Genomic DNA, 20,190 nt, shown 5'->3' with positions numbered 1-20,190 from the left:
TTCCCCTCCTCCCTTCACCCACAGAAGCTCTGTGTTGAGAAAGATCATACAAATTCAATCCTTTTTTTTTTTTCCCCACATTTATTCTCTTAAAATGCATGAAGCTTTTTTTAATGGCATATGGATACTTCTGGTTTTACCACCCATTTCCACTGACCACCTCTGCCCTGCCGGGACAGGTCCCACACCAGGACTGCACCGCACAAAGCAAAGCTGCTGCCGGCGCCGGCTCGGTGGGCACAGCGTGCCCAGGCAGCGAGCCACTGATGGAAACGACAGGACAGGAGCTGCAGGAGATGCCTAAAAATAGATCCTAATACAGCGGTCTGTGGCTGCAGCACCTTTGAGCCTCCCTCTAATCCAGCAGGGAGCAAACCCTGAGCATCCCAGGTAGCAGCAGCCTAACTCCTTGTCCTCCACAGCACCCACTGCTACCTGGAAACAAACAGTTTTATTTGCTCTGCTCTGTTCCCTTTTTTCCTCATTTTTTTTCTTTACTCTTTCTTTAAAGATATATTATGCATTTACATGTATAGTTACATTTTCTGGCCTCTAGTCTCTTGACACTGCTGCAAAATCTACAGTTTTACTGGGAGGTAAGTAAAGCCAACTACGATTTTTAGCATAACAACTTTGACTGTCGTTTCTACTTCCTGACGTGCCTAAGAATGACTTGACCATGTGAAAAACGACAATGCCATCAGCTTAAGTTTTCTAGGACCAAATAATTTGTCAGTAACACGTAATGATAAATTGCTAAGAGCTCCCTCCCTCTGCTCGCCTGTCTCAGATACAGCAAACACCCCAGCCCCCAGAGAAGCAAGCTGCTGTTTCAAAAGGATTTACAGGAGGCTGAACAAGTTTTGGTGGGTCAGGACGTATTAAGACCGACTGCTACATTTTACTCTGCTACATCTAGCGATATCTTTCATGTGACCACTTCAAAACATTTTGCAGCCATTTCACCCCGAACTCCAGAGGGATGGATAAGCAGCTTTATCTCTACTTCACATACACGGCCAAAGAGATTAACTTGGTCACATAGTTAATGACAGAAATGAGAGATGAATGCAGGAGTTATTACAAACACTTTTGTGGGTTTTTTGCTTCTTTTGAGGGAAGAGGCATGATGGTGTGCTTTAAGTTCAAGTCTAATTTGATCTGTCTGTATATTCTTCTCTTCCTTTCAAAAGGACAAAACAAAAAGGCCACTGGAGACAGAGGGAGGGACAGACGTGCTCTGTGCCACTTCACGGTTCCTCTGATCGAGTTTTACGTTTCCCATTAAAACCACAGCCCTGGGAGGACTCTCCGCCCTCTCCCAGAGCAGCTGGGACCTTCCTTCTGACAGAGCAGGAGATTAGCAGAGCGGCTTTGTTCTGAAAGCCACCATTCTGCGGTGGCGCTGAGGGCACCAGAGATGTCAAGGCTGTGCCTAATAGATGGCACTGAGCCATATGGGATTTGAGGGAAATGCTGCTAAATTAGCTGCTCCAGCGCCCTGACGGTTTGCATTTGCGTACAAATACATGGCCGTTTGTGCTTGATATGAAGGGTGTGCCCCCCGTCACCCCTCCTCCGGCCTGGAAAGACAGCCCGGTACGTCGTTCACCATCCCCCTGGGAGACACAGGGTGCAGAATTTGCACGGCCGCAATACGTGGGCACTGCCGGGATCCCACCAAAGCACGACCAGCCAGGTTTGGAGCTAAACCAAAACTCCGTTCCTACCAGGAAGCTCCTCCACTCGCACTCTCTCCATGCCGACCCACTCCTCCCGCACAGTCGCCCAGGGCCCTCCATCACCCTGTTGGATCCGATGGCTGCCTCTTCTTTCTGCCACTTTCAGTACTAGTGGGACGCCGTGGACGGGACTGCCTTCTGGAGTGTGCTGAAACCCTTCTTGCCATGCTTTTGCAAAATATCTCGGATTTGTACAAAAGTCTGTTCAAATAAACTGCCTTCCCTTTGGGGATTTAAAATTAGGACGCCCATGAGCAGCTCAGACATCTGATATTTTGTTTTCTTTGGTGAACAGGATACATAATTAGGGGAATTTAGCTGCACAGAGTTGAAGATGCTTTAGTTAAAGTCCTCTGAAGGGATTCCTGGAGTGCGGAAGAAAAGCCATCTGCTGACTCCAGTGGAAGCGTCAGCAAGGAAATAAAGTTGGGAGGAATAATACAAGCAGCCAGAACTAAAACAGAACTCGGCAACTCTCCAGGAAATCAAAGTCCCCAAAACACCATGAAAATAAGTCATTCTTGCTTAAAAAAAAATAGATAAAAGAGAGAGAGAGAATTTAGACAACAAAAAGTAGAAATGCCACAGCTAGATGAAGGCGTTACCATACTTTGCTGTTCAAATGTCTCCATGATCAAGTTATTAGTTTTTTAATATGGCTTAATACATCTTAAATAGTAAAGAGAAAAAAAGGACATACTAAGAATATTTTATCATATCTCAAAAATCTTGAAATCTTCAGGGGTTTTGCATCAGACTTACTTTAATTAACGCTTAAAAGAATAAATATATGTTAGTGGGTTAGTAAAGGAGATAAACATTCCAGCACATTTTTAAATTATACATGTAGGCAATGATGAAGCCAGAAGACTAACTCGGTACTTACAGATCAGTTATTTATGTGCTCATTGAAGCAACTCCAGCAGGAAGAAACTCTGCATAGGGAGCCTGTACCACTGTGAAGACGCCTATTAAAGGAGGCAATGGAAATCCCTTCTCTTGAATCATTGAAAAGCAGTTCCTAGGAGTCGCTGAGACACACACGCGCTCAATTCCTACCATCACCACGAAACCTGCTTCCAGCAATTCCTGCCCTGAGGCTATTTCATGCCAGGAGCGCTTGGGATACAACTCAGCAAGTGCCTTCCCTAGCTAGGAAAGCACTTCCACATGTGCTCAACTGCCACCACAGTTGAGAGTTAAGTGCCTGCTCATACTGATAGGAACTGCACAGGCTTGTAGCAGAAGAAAAATCTTCTGTTTCAACAACAAAAACGAGGATGTGTTTGATCTTCGTAAGAGTTTATCTGTTTCAAATGCAGCCTAATCCATGGGTCAGGAGGAAAACTCAGGCTCATCTGGCTTGCCCCAGGGCAAGTTCTCCTCCAAAGGCTCTGGACTTTGAGAAGCTTCAGCTGCAGGACATCCTGCTGCGTGGGAGCAGATGAAGCCACAGCTCTAACGTGGAAAGCACCACGTCTGCGCGGCTCTGAAGGCAGAGCCGACATACACCAACCACCCACCTTGGCAGGCTTGTGACACAGCGTGAAAGGTGCAGAAAAGACTCCAGCAGTTTCTAGTCTGTAACTGTGTATTGGATATGCCTGAACCATGCAGGTCAGTCCAGACTCCCCTGCTCACGTGCTCAGGAAGGTGTTTGGTTCAGGCTCGTTCACACCCTGCAGTTACAGCGAAAAACTCTGTCTTTTTTTTTTCAGACACTGATGAAAGAAGTTTATATGTAGCATAAATATGAATCAATTACTTTGTTGTGTGATCATGTGGCCACCATGGTTCAGAGGAGGCTGGTTCTGGGTGTTGTCCAGAGAAGCTGTGGCTGCCCCATCCCTGGAAGTGTTCCAGGCCAGGTTGGATGGGGCTTTGAGCAACCTGCTGTAGGGGAGGGTGTCCCTGCCCAGGGCAGGGGCGTTGGAACTAGATGATCTTTGAGGTCCTTTCCAACCCAAACCATTCTGTGATTTTATGACTCCCACGTAATGGCAGCTCTAGCTCTGCTCATATATGCCTGCATCAACCAGGAGGAAAGTCAAATGCGTGTGTGCAGCTGGGAGGAAAAGAAAACACCACAGAGGGAAAAGAAAAATAAAAATCTAAATTTACAGCACATTTTCAGGCCCCAGTTGAGCATGTTTCAAAGCCCCAACAAATACTCCCTCATTACCACCACAAGAGAGTGCATTTCAAGACCAAACCATGCTTAAGATTCAGCTGTGCACTTATCAGGACGCACGCGGGAGGAGGAGGAAGCACTTACATCAATGAGGTCAGAGACATCGTGGATGTAGTATTTACTGACAGCTGCGTTGGTGGCTGCCAGGTTCAGCAGGTAGTCGTTCCTGGCTTTCGTACACTTCAGCTTGTTTTCAGAGTATTTGGCTTGCCTCTGGAAAAGCAAAACGGAGCGTCAGAGCACAAACGGGATGCTGCTTTCACAGCTCCTCTTGCTGCAGGGCCTCACAGCACCCCGCAGCCTGGGTGTGATGTGTTAATTAATAAAATTTGGGATTAGGGGCATGAAAACAGGCACCCTTGCCAGATGGAGGAGATCACTCTGAGCAGCCCTGGTACCGTCAGCCGACGCACGATGGGTGCATTCTGCCCAGATGTACCCAGGGCACCCCGAGCACAGCTGCTCTGCCTTCATCTGTGCATTCGTGGAGGTTTTGGCATCAATCACAATTAGAGGGCCAAATTTTCCTCTCAGATACGCTGACATACATGTGGACTTGCTCCAGATACATGCAGCTGTATCAAAGTGGAATCTGGCCCTGAGGCCCAAGCTACAAAATTTAGAGCAGGACCCAGAATTCAAAACTCTGTAGGAAAGCAGATGTGCTCGGATCTGGGGCGTTTCCTCAGGCAGATCACTGCTCTAAAGGTTTAGCACAAAAGATTAACCCTTCAAGGAAGCATGCTGCTACACCATGTCCCAGTGCTGGGCTGAAATGTGTGCAAACGCATCCCAGCTGGGGAAGCTACTGCTTTTTCTCTGAGATTAACAGAAAAATTGCAGTTTTGGAGATCTTGAGATCTGGGGGGTGTTTGCTGAAGGTGAAATGGCCCATCCAGCCACCTTTCTCAGCCCTCCCAGCAGCGAGCCAGACTGGAAGATGTCCCGGGAGGCCACATGGCTCCTGTGTGGGTCCCACCACCCCCTCCAAGGCTGCTCTGCCCGATGTTCCCCATCTCCGTGTCTTGCTGAGCAGTGCTGGCCCCACTTTGGGTCAAATCCTCACTTCCAGCTGGTTTTGGCACTTCTCCACACCCAGGGAGCCATAAAGAGACTCATTATGGCCTCTTCAAACAGCCCTTCAGCACAACACACACACACACGAGTCAACATCCTCCCTGACCCCTTCCCAGGGATACAGGAACGGCTGCAGGGGAAAGGGAGGAAAAGGCTCCTGCCCGTGGGGAGCCCCGGCCCCAGCCTCGCTGCCCCCTCCTCCCCTCTCGCCCACCTTCTCCTTCATCTTCTCGATCTTCTTGACAGAGCTCCGCCGCTGGGGCCTGTCCTCATGCCGCAGCAGGTTCACACTGATGTCCCCTGACTTGTTGAACTGCTTCTCCTCCTGCTTCTCCGCCTCCTTCAGCTTGCTCTCCGCGCTGATGCTTTCTGCGTGATACATGTGGTAGGTCTTCATCACCTGCGGGAACAAGTCGGTGAGTTGCCGGCCCCACGGCCACGCACGGCACCGCTGCCGGAGAAGGTGACAGCCGTGGGCAGCGCAGAGCAGTTCCAGCTGTGCCAGGGCTGAGGCCACCATGGCATTAAGGAACAAGGTGGGAAGGAAGAGTCCCTAAAAATTCACCCATCACCAGTCCTATTTCGAAAGGGCACAGAGCTGGTGTAAGAACCGTTACCCGTTCGGTCCCTGCTGCGGGGATAGGCTGAGATGTGCCTCCAGCACCACCTGTGTTCAAAGAGCACTGCCTACCTTCCTACAGGGGAAACGGGAAACAACTTCCAGTGCTTTGCAGCCGGGATAAGGGTCTCCATGACAAAAGACTGTGAGGAGGCCAAAGTCAACCTGAAGTGACTTTTGACCCAACCCCTCTTGAACACCGGAACCTGCCAAGCCAATCCATCAAGGCAAACCCTGCCCTACCATCTCGACAGTGGAGCCCATCTGGAAGGTGAAGGAGCTGCAATTTCCAAGCAGGAATGGAGTTTGTCTCTTATCACCACTCAATTGTCCTCTTGCTGCTGCCAGTAAGCACAGTCAGTGCCAGTGTGGATTGCAACAACATCTAGTCCTTAAAATCCGAAACTGCCGTCTGGATAGACTGACTCTGGATAGAGGATGAAGATCTACTGCCAGGAACACTCCTGCAGGCAAAACTTCTACCGCAGCCTTTCCTTTCAGATCCAAAAGCCCAACGGGCACATTGTGATCACTTTAATGGAGCTGGCAAGAGGAACACATCTGCTCTTCTCCCTTTATGCCTGTAGTCACGTTGTCCCCTTTTATCATCTGCCTTCGGGATCTGGATGTTTTGTTTCACATTGCCTTGACAAGGCTCGAGGTGCCCAACTTCTCGCTGGAGATCAGCCTCAGGCGAAGCGCCCGGGCACCATGGCACGGGCTGGGCTTGAGGGCCACAAGCTAAAAAGGAGCAGAACCCACAAAAGCAGAGTAACTTTGCACAAGCCTAATGAAGAAAATACAGTTTTCCTCAGCTGCGGTTGTCGGCAGGAACCCGGAGTGTTTAACTTGGACGAGGTTCGGCTGAACCATATGATCCCTCCTCTTGCCAGGCACAAACGTCAGCTGCGAGCGAGCTCCAAACGCCGCACCGAAGCCCGAACAAATGTGCCATCACTGGGAATTACAATTTTAGGCAACTGCAAGGAACAGTCAGCAAAGGCTTGTGCATTGCATCTGAGCTGCTTTATTTCAAAATCCTGCAAATTTCAACACAGCTCCGAGCCACATATTCCAAACTGCAGTTTCTGCAGTCAATGCCACAGACACACAAGCCAGACAACTTCTGGGTTTTTCCTAAGGAGAAAGACTAGAGGGCTTTGCTGAGCTCTCCCCATCTTCACCGTCTCCATCTTTTTGTGAAACTCAGAGGAAAGTGAAAAAGAAAGTCCTGCACTTCAGGACTTTTCCTGCACTTCAGCTACTCAGGCAGTAACAAGGGGGTTCCTTCAACACCCAGAGAGGTCCTAACGCACCACCACAGAAAAGCCCTGCAATTAAACAATGGTCCCAATTGCATGATTTTCGTGAAATCTAAAGGTTTTGAGAAGGTCACCTAACCAGAAAACCTTCAGCAGAATTCATCAGCTGTCTCCATCCACCCAGGGCTGCACGGCTCCGCCGCCGGGCTGGGGACATGCTGCTGTAGCCCATCGACTCCAGTGGCTCCCGCGGCCGCAGGCGGAACGCCAGCAGCCAGAGCACAAGGCTGGACTGCACCGTGCAGAGCACTGCAACGGGGTCCGAGCCCCAGTGCAGCCCAAGACCTCTGCACAGGCTCTGACTTATGTGCCAAGAAGTTGTATTTGCATAGAAGTTTTCCTTAACCAAGGCCCTTTTTCCTCCTCTATACTTTCTCCCTGCTTGAACCTGAAGAGGTGACACGGGAATCAGCTTTAAAGCTCCTCTGAAAGTCTCTTCAACGAAGTGCAAAGGACTTAACACGACCACGTTAAAACATTTTCCCCAGACTTCAGCATCCAGGTCGCTGAAACAGATGCCTTGAACAGCTCACTGTGCCCACCACGTTCCTCGCGAGCTGCCGTGCCGCACGGCTCGCGCTTGGAAATTCGGCGGATGTTTCTGTTTGATATCTGCCTCAATTCTGAACGGGGGCTACCTGCAGCACCCAGCCCTTGGACCCGCCACTCCCCTGGGCCTTCCTGGCACCTGCAACCGACTCGCACTGTCCCTGTCTCGCGCTATTGTGCCATGAAGAAAAACTGCCACAGCTGCGTCCCGGGGATCTTTTCTGTAAATAAGTTAATTAGCTGCAGTGGAGGGAGAAAAATATGTTCCAATGTTCATTAGTTATTTAACAACACAAGTGGTGTTTTCTGGTATTAATAACACATTCTGGATAAAGGCCATTGCCAAAATACCAGCCATGAGCGGCACTGTTTGCTGCCTTCAGCTGGACAGGCTTTACATTTCTAACCAGCTCGTCGTTAAGGCTCTGACCCAGCAGAGAAGCCAGATCAGAAACGGGACAACCCATGTTGAACACGGGCTCAGGCCCTCTTGAAATCGAGGTGACCAAAACACGAGCCCAGTGCACGGGGTGGAGCAGAGACGAGCATGGCCAGAGGCAAGAGCCTGCCAAGACCCCAGCCCCTTCCCCTTCGGACGGAGCCCACGGCTCAACTTCAGGGACACCCACGGCGTAAGGTCTGAGAAAGGGACAAACCCATCAGACCGACGTTTTCCTGTTTCTCCTTCCCTAATTTTGGCCTGACTTCTTCAGACGGAACGCAGACAACACAGAAAGGGACCTGCGAGCAGAGGAACCAAGAACCTCCAGCCTTTACAGCCTCCAGCCTGGTATCTGTCTGCTGCAGCCTGTGAGCAGGAACCAAAAGAACGAAGCTGGTTTTAATTCACAGCTGAACTATTTCTGTGCAGAACTGCTCACAAGCAACCCATACTTCAGAACGAAAGTCATCTACTTCCTTTTTAATTAAAATCAGCATGGGTTTGGGGTTTAGTTCTTTCCGCACAGAGTCCACAGGGTGACTTGCATCAGAACAGAAACAAGGCTGAATTAAAATCAAATTTAGTTATTTTGGCTGAAGTTTGAGACAGTGAATGCCTGAAAAGCCTGGAAAAAATGATACAGTTTCCACACAGTGCACAGAATTCCCCTCTGAAAGGCTTAAAAAGCAGCCTAGCCGCAGCCCAGAGGTACTACGGATACAAGGCTTGGCCGTAGGCAAGACAAAGGACTTCTTGCGTTGACAGCAGACAAGTGACATTTTACAAGCAGCAGCTCTGGTGGGCTTTGAGCCAGGGGTCCTCATTCTGTACGAGATCCTGTCAGCAGCCATGCTTATCCAGTGTGCTGCTCTTGGGTACCCAACGTGTTGCAGCGGACACACCAACATCAGGGTGGGTCCTGAAGGTGTCCCAGAACAACACCAGCACGCTGGACCAACCTGCAAGCCAAGCATGCAGTTAAGCCTGTTTTACCAGATGTCTCAAGGACAGAAAGCTACCGACTGGAAGGGGGCTGGTTTGCACTGAACTGATTTAGGATGATCTTGTTTGCCCAAGAGGGCCTACTGCTTCTTCGTGTTCCATCATCATTTCTGAAATAAGCATGTCTCTTCCCGGCTCCTTCCCAGTCAGATAACACAGTCGGTTTGTCATCTCAGCAACAAGGTCAGTTCAAAGAAAACACAAAGCTCTTCCAGCTATTCCAGTCTGTTTCACCACTCAAACACATTTTCCTCAGCATGTGGGAGCAAAGCAGTGAATGGGGCGAGATCTCAGCTCCAGTGAAGACGAGTTCTGCCACGGACTCAGCAGCAGCACAATTACTCTCATGCTCTTCTTTGGCCAACTCCACTCACTTTAGACCTCAGCCCACTTCTGATCCTCAGGCTGACCCAACCACATCCCTCAGGTGATGCTCCTGTCCCGCGTCTGGGCTCTGAGTACACCGGTCCACAGGTATTAGAGTCAGCCCAGCCCTTGTTAGTCCTTCCTTGTGTTGCATCTGTCATGCTGCTGTTGTAATTAATCTTAATTAGTCACTGCCACTAACACAGCTTGTGACATTCAGCCATCAACAACACTTTCCCAAATCTCATGAAAGCTTTTTAATCCAACCTGGCTGTCCGCCCACACTGCAGGTCTTGAAAAAATTGAATCCTTAACAGCTAACGCAGAAATAGACCTGTTAAGAGAAGATTTATGGCAGACATTTCAAACAATATCATTCACTTTTTTTGTTTAGGCCTATTTTTCAAAAAGATGGAATAAAATGATTGTTTAGGAATAAACCTACTGCAGTGCCATTTATGTACCAGTAATAGATACAACCAAAGAAAGCAAATACATCGTCTCAATTTTCCAACACAAGACAGACTTCATATTGCTTTGTTGATCCAAAACCACAAATAAAATTAAAAAAAAAACCCCACAATTGCTACAGGGCAACAGACAGAAGCAACACCAAGACTTCTCCTGCCCTACTATGAGAAGCTGCCTGCCGAGCAATGCCCTGGATAACAGCGTGTGATTTCACCTGGAGGCACAGAGACAGCTCCACAACCAAAGTGCTCCCGGGAGCGGGGAGACGCAGCCGAGCACACACAAGTGAGAAGTTCTATGCATTCCTCAGCAGAAGGTCGTGTTCAGCCATCACCCACAGGCCACCAGGCTCACACAAGCGGGTCAGGTTTCAGCCACGAATTAGCACCACCAACTCCGAGCACAACTCCTGAGCCGTCAGCACCTGGCAGGCGCCACCAACCGAGTGAGAACTGAAAGGGGCCCAAGGGCAACACGGTGCAGCAGGCCCGGCAGCGAGAGCAGTACGGACACCAGGGATCACACTGGCTCATGCCCAAGACATCCCCATTTACGCCTAATGAAACAGTTACGTGCCGTGACCTGCTGCCCGATGCGGCTGCAGAAGCCCTTCGCGGTAGGACCGCTGGGAAATCCTCCTCTGCGCCGCCAAAACCAGTGAAGAGTGAAACGTTTCTAACCAACACAAGAGGAACAAAGGGGCCGTGCGGCGGGATGGAGAGCGAGCCTCAAGCCACCGAAACGTTGGACAGACATTTGGTGCTAACGAACGACGTTGCCTGTGCTCCCCGTCGCGCAGAGCAGACACGGGTCGGATCAGCTCGTTACTCACCGTGTAAAGCTCATTGGTGACTTTCAGGAGCTCTTCATGCATCTGTAAGCCGATCTCCTTACTCTGGAAGACAAAAAGGAGACTCCGTTACACTCACAACACGCATTTCTGAAAGGAAAATACATTCCAGAGGGAAGAGTGGAACTATGACTTCCAAATACTCTGTGCATACGCATCTCAATCCTTGTCTCCAAGCCACGCTCCCAAGAGCCGCCTGCACACGCTGTGGACGGTGCTGTGCCAGCACTGCCCTCCCAGACGCATGTCCCTGACACGGGCTGCAGCAGCAGCACGCGGCCACCAAAGCCCAGCATGGGTCGAGTGCCAGCAGCAGCACGTGGACACCCAGCGCGCACTCTGAATGCTCCCTGCACACCATGACTCCAGGGGACCTCACACCACTCGAAGGGCATCAAACTCTGCAGACAGACAGGAGGTGTGGAAAGGGGGAATGGGATCCCTACAAGCACCTAGTTCAAACTGGGGAAGAAGAAATGAAGTGACGTTTTTTTCCCCGGCTGGCTGATCGAAGGGACGCAGAAAGTCTCCAACGCTGCCAGAGTGCTGCTACGGGTCACCATGGCACCAGCAGAAGAGTCTGGGGACGCTGGTGAGCTGGTAGGACAGGGAAGCAGCAAGTTGTTGTTCTCCTCTTTTCTTAAACCAAGCGACCAACCTGATCCTGACAAAGCCAGAAGTACTTGTTCCCATCCCTTCCACTCCTGTGCCCATGCAGATCCCATTAACCCCCAGCAAAGGCTCTCGCACCCATCCCACAGAGAACGAAACCACAGACACCTCTCTCATGCCTGTAGGGTTTTTCTTTCCTCCTTCCAGCTGACAACGGGTGGGTGGACCTTGGCAGCACAACTGGCTTCTGGTAATGCCCATCTTAAATACCTTCTGCCCCCTGGAGATCTGCCCTCTCCTGCCTCCCCTGCCAAACACCAGACTTGCCATTCTTTGCTCTGCAGCAGAGTTAACAAAACCATGTACATTTTAATTCTAGATATTACTTTAAAAAAGAAAACGGCCCTGCAGCATGAGAAACACCCCAGGGGCCTTATTTACACCACTTCAGAAACCCTGTCTAATACCCTTCCTGCTCCGGGAGCTGAAAATACATCATCGACAGAGCTGCCAATCCACATCTGGGCTCCGTTTTCCCATTTCTAAACATCAAAACCAAAATACAGATGGCCGCCTCTTCCAATCTGCCTGTGACAGTGAAGTTTAAAAGTAAACTGGCATTTTTATTTCCTTTAATTTTCTACAAATCCTTAACAAAATAAAATGTGTGACTATAAACACGAACACATACAGCACAGCAAATCCTCAACGCTATTTCGGAATTGCTGCGTTTTTGTTTAAGGTCAATGTTTGCCCACGGATCAACCAGCCTGGGTTTCAGAGACCACGATGAGGAACACCATGCAATTTTATTTATCCTGCAAACACACAGGGATGAATCTGGAATTCCAGACAGTATCACTTTGCCCCGCCACTGGCAGTACTCATCTCCAGCCCACAGCCAACACACTGCGTGGGTCTAACACACAACATCCTCCTCCATTCCAGGGACTTGTTCCACGTTAAGCCTGGCAGAGCACAGGAAAGCTGGGCTCGCTCTTCAGCCAGAAGAGTGTTTTGTAGCTTCACTTCCCCTGTTTTTCAACAAACCCTGCATTACTGGGTATAATGGGTGAGTGGCTGCTGCACTCTCCGCACAGAGCTGGCCGTGTGTCAGTGCTGTTAACTCCTCTGCATCGCTTCGAATATACAATAAACATTCGTGAGGACACGAATCGCTTGTGTTTGCATTCTCTAGTCATACAGTGTCACCTGTCAATCCATCTGGATTTGATAGATTAATTATTAAAGATACCTGCTGCTGTACTTGCAATTCCCAGTCAACTCTGGTCCTTCGGAACGCAGATTACCAGGGCTTCCTAGACCGAGCGCCTAAAGCTTTAGGGTCACCCTGACCATGACCCGCTCTCCCTGACCTGCCTTCAGTAGCTCATTTTCACTCTTCTGACCCAAGTGAACCAAAGCCTCTCTCAAAAAAGGCACTATATTATGAAACAGCGACACCACAGTTATATAACCAAGTTTCCAATTTCACAACCGCAACAGCCAAAGTTCAGCAAGCTTCGGAGAAAGCTCACTGTCAACGTAAAAAAACTCAGTGTGTCTTCCTCCCTCCACTCCCCCCGTCCGCCGAAATCCTATTATCAGTTTGTATTTTCACTCCTCTTGCCAAGCAGGACGAAGCAGATCCAGCCACCACCTCCCACAGCATGAACGTGGCATTTCACGGGAGAGGCCGCAACTCGGGGAGACGCCGAACGTTTCGGCTTGGCTGCAGATCAAGTCAACTCCTACTCAGAAATCCAGCGGCTGGATGCTACTGCAGATGTGCCTGCACTGCGTTCCTGCCGCCCTTCTAATTACACCCCACATCTCTCTGTAGAATCTTCTTGGACAGGAAACATCCATTATAGCTTGACAACGTTTATACTAAGTATAGACACCCCCTCTCCCTCCTCCAAAAACCCAAACAAAAAAACCCAAGCAGTTTTTCTTTTAGATTTCCTCAAATAACTCCAGGCATTTTTGTGCACACAGGGAAAACAACGTCCCATCAGCTTCTTGGCTGGGCAGCTAAAGAAGCCCATGACACGGAGAGGTCTTCTAATTACAGCTAACTGGACAACCCGCGTACTTGAGAAGTTTAACCTTAGATTATCAGATGTTAGAACTGAATGCAAAGAGTGAAGCAAGGAATCTAAAGAGTCAAAGCACTCTGCTTTCAGCAAACATCCAGTAATTATAATTTATCTGTGAATTGGTGTCCAAATTGGGTATTTGGAAGAGTCCTGTCTTCACAAGCTTGACTGATGCACGCTGCTCCCATTCTTACGTGCGTGAGGTGCCAAGAAGATGCCAAGTACCAGAATGTGCTAATTACCCCCAGCCATCTGGAAATCTCCTTTGCTGGAAATCCCAGTCCCTCCCCTCCCCGCCGACACCAGTGGTCACAAGCTGGTCTTGAAAAAAAATCTCACTGTGGCTTGCTAATGAGCAACAGGTTACTAAAAGCACGCGTCCCTCCCAGATACAGCCACAACACGAGTTATTTAAGTCAGGGTCTGCAAACGGGGGTCTCGGACCCCGGAGGCCCCAGACCTGCAGGAGTTCAGTGGCACGTAACCCCCCAGCTGACCCCGCTGTCGGGAGTCGAAGCCGCGGCCCCGGACCGAGCCCGAAGCCAACGCCGGGGCACGGCTGGTGGCAGGAGCCGTGGCCCCGAGTCGGCTGCAGCTTTCGCCTCTGCCCCAGACCCCCCGTGCGGCAGAGGGGAAACCCACAAAGCCGCAATTTTCAAACCTAATTGTAGACTTTTAAATAGAGCAACAAAAAATAGCACAGTTGGCAGCAGTGTGTTGTTCTCATAAGTCACACTGACATGGGGCACCACAGGTGGGTAGGACATTTAAAGACCCGTTTGCTTACAGACACTGCGCCCCACACGCCCTGGGTCCTGCTGCTGCAGACCACAGTGGTGTCTGGCAGCGTCACAGGTTTCCTGGCATCCAGGAGGGCAGTGCCCGACCTCGTGATGCTGCAGCCTCTTCCAAACGCCGGCAGGCGGGAAGCTGAAGGACTCGCCTCTCCTCCGAGTTTCCTGCCTCCCCTTTTTACAACAGAAATTACATTTGTGTGTTTATGAGAGACAACGCCAAAATGTCATTCCAATTCCCTGGCACCATCCACAAAACCAAAACTCCAATTTAGCTGCTTGTTTTATGTCTTCCATTCCTCCTGAAAAACACAGTTGCTTGCTGGGACAGCAATGGCTTCAGTTTAGCAGGTTTATTAAAACTCCTGCTGCTGCAGACAAAGTAAAGGGACGAGGCACCACGGACTACTGGCAATGAAGAACGCTCATTTTGAAGCCAAAGAAAAGATCTCCTTTCCAGAGAGACACCACTTCTTCATTAAACCTCCATCCAGGGCACTGCAGGACGGGGCATAATTAAATCCACTGTCACAACACACAATTCAGTCTCACACTGGGGAATAAGGCGGCACGGTTATTTCGGACATGGCAATGCTCTGTCTCAAGCAGACAATTTCCTGTGTTCCCTACTTGGAAGAAGCTGCAAACTTCTTCCCTTCTGCCACAGCAGGAGGTAAAATGGGAAACCTCACATGCCCAGCTGAGGGGGCCGGTGGTGCATCCCTCACCCAGGGTCTGCCTCTGCCAGGACACGGGACACTTCATGGAGATGGAGACTCGCCGACAGCAGACAAGTCAGCCCTCTGCAGTGACACACTTGCATCTCCATTTACTGCCTGCCTGTTAGCAACAGAAACACCTTGAGTCTCCTCCTGCACCACCAACGTGACTCACGCTGGAAGCTCCAGGGAAATTTGCCCAATTGAGTTTTCCTCCTCTCCTTTTCTCGCTAGCAGGCCGTGCCTGTCTGCAGGAGCCGGCAGGGATGCCGGCTGCTCACTTCCACCGCCCAGGCGACGCTGCAGGCAGGATGCTGGGGCAGGGGACCCCGGTGCCCGCGCTGCCTGCACCGCTCCCTGATCCACCTGCAGGTCCCCCCTTTGCAGGAGCTCCGCAATACCCTAAATACCTGCACAGCTCCGCAGGACTCACTGATGGGAGACTGTTTCTCTATCCAGGCAATCAGCACGCCATCTCCAGGTCCTACATTTCCCAGGAAAGCTTCTGCTGGGAAAGAGGAGACAATACCAGAGTGGCCACTCGCTCCCTGTGTTTCGCATCTACAACCCAAGCTCACGTTACCACGTCTGCTCGACATCAGTGTCAAGGGCTGGCAGGGAGCAGGGAAACCCCTCGGAGCCTGTCGCGGTGGTAGCCATGCTGAAGAACCAGGGAGAGTGGGTTCTTCCTGATTTCCACTGCTGATTCCCCTGCAGCTCTGCATCCCCCACCCAAACCACCCGCCTTTCAAGCCACATGTGAAGCCAGGGGAGATGGAGAGGAGCTGCCAGCGGAGCCACCACTGAAACGCAGCCACCCGGAGCCGCTCCGAACCGCCTGCAGCCCCTGGGCTCTTCAAAGCAGTCTCAGCTCAGAAAGCCTCCCCCGGCTCGCTCTGTCGCTCCTGGCGCTTGTGGATGCTTTTCTGATGGAAAACATCTTGGGCACCAACTGCAAGACCCAGCATGCTGCAATAAACAAAATGAGAGAAACACCAAAGCTTTTCATGGCCTTCACTGGCCCCGGCCTGGTGCCTGCAGTGTCGCACCTGCAGCTGAGCTGCCTGCGCTGCGGCAAAGAACCAGGAGAGCCAAAACTCACCGAGCCCAGGGCAGGCGTTGGCACAGACCAGAGGGTGTTTCAGACTGCCCATCCCTCTATGAATCCAGAGAGCCAACTCAACTATACATGGCCAAAGTCTGAAGCTGAAGAAGATGCACTCCATCTTTGAATCTCTCAGTACAAGACATGAAAGTAAGAGACACGATTTCTTGGCCCACCATGCACCCCAACGGCACCCAAAACCATTTAACCAGTGACACCGTGGCACTTCTGTGGCAAACATCTGTGTTTCTCTTCCAGTCTGGATACGCAGCTCCTGATGTTCAGATGACATCGTGCCCGCCTTGAAAATCCCTCTGCAGAAATTTATTACCTTGCTTTGGAGAAAGGTAGTTTCCATGCAGCAAGAAGCCAGACCCACCAGAAGACAACTGCCCTTTGCCACTGCAACTATAACCAGTTGGTGCAACAAGTAAATGAGATCATTACTGTTGGGTTTTTTTTTTAATAAAGATGCTGAGACACATTTACCATCCCTGTGGGCTGCTCCTTCACTGCAACAGCCGTCAGCAGCCCAGCCCCCCTCGGAGCCACCAGTGAAAGACGCTGGGCTTGCGTCTCTGGGCTCCAGCAATCTCCCACTATGAAAATTGCCATATATATACCGTGGCTTCAGATCAGAGGGTCACGGAAGCAGGGCCAGGTGTCAGGAAAACACTCAATCTGCATCACTGCTCCTGCCCTCGCATCACCCACACTGACGGGATGCAGTTGGGGCTCTCAGTTGTAGTGATATGTTAAATACCAAATTTGGAAGGACTGCCAGGAGAAAGATGCACGGCTGGTTTAACCCTGGGCCAGGTCCTGCCAGCCAGACCCTGCACAGTACCCACCGTGTTGCGGTTGCAGTCCTTCACCCTCGCACCGGGAACCCACCGCTGCTGCCTGACCCCATCCCACCCAGGCGTACCTCGGTAAATGTTGATGCCAGTGTCACAACACAGAGCTGCTGTCACTCGATGCCACCCAGCACAGCAGCAGCGTGTGTGTGTTGGGAGGGAAGGAGCAGAAAGAAAAACAACAGGATTTGGGATACAGGCCTGCCATGGATTTGCAGGGGATTAACGATGTTTTCTGCTCTGTTCCCGGCAATTCCTAACTTTTGGTTTCTTTTTGGACTGCTAGCGAGCACTGAGCTGGCACGCTCAGAGCCTGGTGCTTTAACTTCACCATCTCATCCCACTTTTAGTGCAGAGCCCAGCCTTATGCACTCAAGTTGGAAAGCTGCTTCTCCTTATGTGCATCACTTTATATTCATCTGCATACGATTCCATGCACCACTTTATTACTGAATTACTTCATAACACTTGCAGGCACACAAAGACACTCAATATGGACGTGGGCATTAAAGGCACTGCTGCGTGTATTTTGTACAAACACACACTTCTTACTTAAGAGTTGTTGCTTCTGCATTTAATTCCTCTATCTGCCAGTTTCAGGAATCCAATCCTCATCTCCTTTTTGTATTTTCATTATAAGCTTTACTCATTTCCTTTCTCGGCTTCGCCAGGGTTTTTTTTTCTAAGACCTAGGGCCTACAGTTTCATTTTTTGTTTTCAATAGAGGGCTTTTTTTCAACTGATTCTAGTTCTCTGTTCTCCTGGGATTCCAAACTATTTCTGCATATCAGGACCACACTCCTAACAACTTTTGCCCTGCCCCCTAAAAACATACATACTTTGGGTAAATAGTGTTTTGTAAGCAACTTAGGCTATTTCCCTAAAAACACAGAGTTTCTCCTTTTTGGGTATGCTGAGCCAAACAATCAACTCAGACACTGGAGATATATACATATATATATAAATATATATATAGCCTGTAGCACCTATGGACAACCAAAGTGGATCTGCTGATTTCAGTGATGTACGTTTATTTACCAGGATAACATCTGGCTTTATAAATTCTCTTTGGTTCTGTACAAAAACTCTCAGGGAGAAGGAGTTTAAAATCCTGGCTGCAGGAAATCTCTCATTTCCACCCCTCCAAACCTCATCGAAACCCCAAACACCATCATCGCTGTCCGGAGAAGCCAGCCTGGAGGGAGGTCAGACCCAGAGCTGGCTCAGTTAAACATCTCCAGCCCCAGCACTAAAACTCAGTCCCCACTGGCCCCTTCCCCCCCTGGGATGGGTGAGCCCAGAGGCTCCCTGGCTGGCACGGGGAGCGGCACATCAGAGTGCCCAACGGCCGTGACAGTACGCTGGTGGTCAGCGGGAGGGCAAAACACGTCAGTGGAGACAAACCAAACACAAGACCCCAATTTACTGATGGATGGGCCCCACTGCTGCCAAGCGCATCCCGGGAAGTCGCGGGGAGAAGCAGCGCCGCACCCGGCGCCCTTCCTGGCAGACAACCACGGCACTGAGCGACTGCTGCTCAGTTACGCGCATCCTCGCACCCCAGAGAGGAGGTCCCTGCTCCCTTGCTGAGACTGTTCACATTTACACAATGAAAGCACAAAACCCAAAACCTTCCAGCTCCTCCGTGCACCCGCAGCATGTCACAGCCCATTAATAAATGCTAGATGGGAGGAATTAAAAGTGACATCTCTGGAAAAAATGTTACCCTAATTTACCATCAAAGAGCAATCTACAACCAAACCGAACAGCTGAACCACGACTGCGGATGCTTTTAACCCTTCTGGTGCCGGTTTATTTGCCAGCACGGTACAGTCGCCCCAGAAGTGCTTCAAGCACTTTACTCATCACACGCAGAACCAGACCGGATCGAATACTGACAGACACCTCTGGGCAACCTCACAGCAGCTGCAAGGCTGGACTGGATGCCTCAAAAAGCCTTTTACCAGGACGCTCGTACTCCCACTCTTGTGCCTAAGGCTCTCACCAAACACCGCTGCCAAGCGGGAAGTGCAGCCCCACATCCCTTTTGGGCACAGCGTGCGATAGGTTAAGAGAAACAAATAACCTGCATATCCCCAGAAGTGTCAGCCCCTCTATCCACATTAAGGGCAAACGACAACACAAAATAAGCCTTTTCCATGATTTAGCTGGGCATTATTTCCAGGGACACGTGAGTTCTGCTGCAATTTAAACCTCAAGGGACAAATGCGAGTGAAATCACGGATCCCCATAACTCTGTTGTAAAGCCTTTTGACAAAAAGCAGGTGCTGGCTTTGGCCAGCTGCACATGGAGTCAGTGCTGCTCCACCTCTCCTGGCAGAGGACAGGAGAGGGAGAAACAAGGAGCAACAATTTCTATAGAATATAAGCACTGTGCAAGTTAAAATTTAAATTCAAAAGAGGGGAGGGAGGGAACAGAGAAAACAAACACAAAGATACAATTCTGCTGAATGGATGAAATACTTCAGCATCTTGTCCTGGCTGAGGATCGACCCACTACAAGAAAAACACTTCAAACACACTATGTCCTTGTTTGAATGCTGACCAGATTTGTCCTACGGTTCAAAGTGAGATATACCATTCGCAGCCCTAGGAAGGCTAAGCAGAAGGATAGTCTTAACATACATCTCAAAACCAGGTTCAGAATAACGTGCAAATGGGAGGAAGGTTTTGAGACAGACTTAGAACTGGAATAACTGATATATCTCATATCTGTCCAGTTTCTGGAGGCCAGAAGGACAGGAAAAGGGATGATGTCCTGTATCAGATCAGCAAATCCAAACCTGACCTTGCAGTTTAATTTCCAGGTCAGATCTATAAGCTAAAGGACACTGGCCATAAAAATACCACATTAAATTCACTCTTCAGTCGAGCTACAATTTCAAGAGAATCACTGATTTGAGAGCCCCTCTCCTGTTTGGCGAGGCTGGCATCCCACGGGCTTGCCTGCTCGCTGACTGCGGTCCTCAGCTACCCCTGCTGAAAACCGGCGACAAAAACTGAGGAAAACACAAGAGCCACAGAGCCAGGTGGAAGGTCCCTGAGCCCAGCAGCGTCCCCGAGCGCGGCCATCAGCAAACGTCCAGGCGAGGAGCGGAGGGAGAGGGCCAGCGGTGCCACCGGGCACGTTCACAACGGGACGGGCTGCAGGGTGGTGATTGCCGAGCCCAAGGTCGTGCTGGCAGCGGGGCCGGGCAGCTCCGATAGGGAACACTCCTCCTTCACGTCCCTACAACCGCCCCAGAACCCAGGTTAAACGCCTCATGCTGTGGTTTTGAGAGCCAGACAAGCATGTAACATTATGTATTATATTACATTTGCAATATTTTGGATAAAGTATTACTGTTGTTAA

The 20,190-nt window shown here is 50.2% G+C and overlaps 1 protein-coding gene across 1 annotated transcript in view; it reads right to left on the bottom strand.

Moving 5' to 3' along the window:
- Window positions 1-20,190, bottom strand: part of SRGAP3 (SLIT-ROBO Rho GTPase activating protein 3) — a 103,776-nt gene that overhangs the window by 31,578 nt on the left and 52,008 nt on the right. The window contains exons 4-6 of the mRNA XM_086619211.1: window positions 10,614-10,676; window positions 5,225-5,410; window positions 4,018-4,146 (exon numbers count right to left, since the gene is read on the bottom strand). Coding sequence (XP_086475337.1) covers window positions 4,018-4,146; window positions 5,225-5,410; window positions 10,614-10,676 — 378 coding nt within the window. The remainder of the gene's footprint in view (window positions 1-4,017; window positions 4,147-5,224; window positions 5,411-10,613; window positions 10,677-20,190) is intronic.

This window comes from Tauraco erythrolophus, chromosome 12, assembly GCF_009769465.1.
Source record: "Tauraco erythrolophus isolate bTauEry1 chromosome 12, bTauEry1.pri, whole genome shotgun sequence".
NCBI lineage: Eukaryota > Metazoa > Chordata > Aves > Musophagiformes > Musophagidae > Tauraco > Tauraco erythrolophus.
The sequence above is the reverse complement of the archived record's forward strand: the minus strand, read 5'-3'. Positions and strand labels throughout refer to the sequence as shown.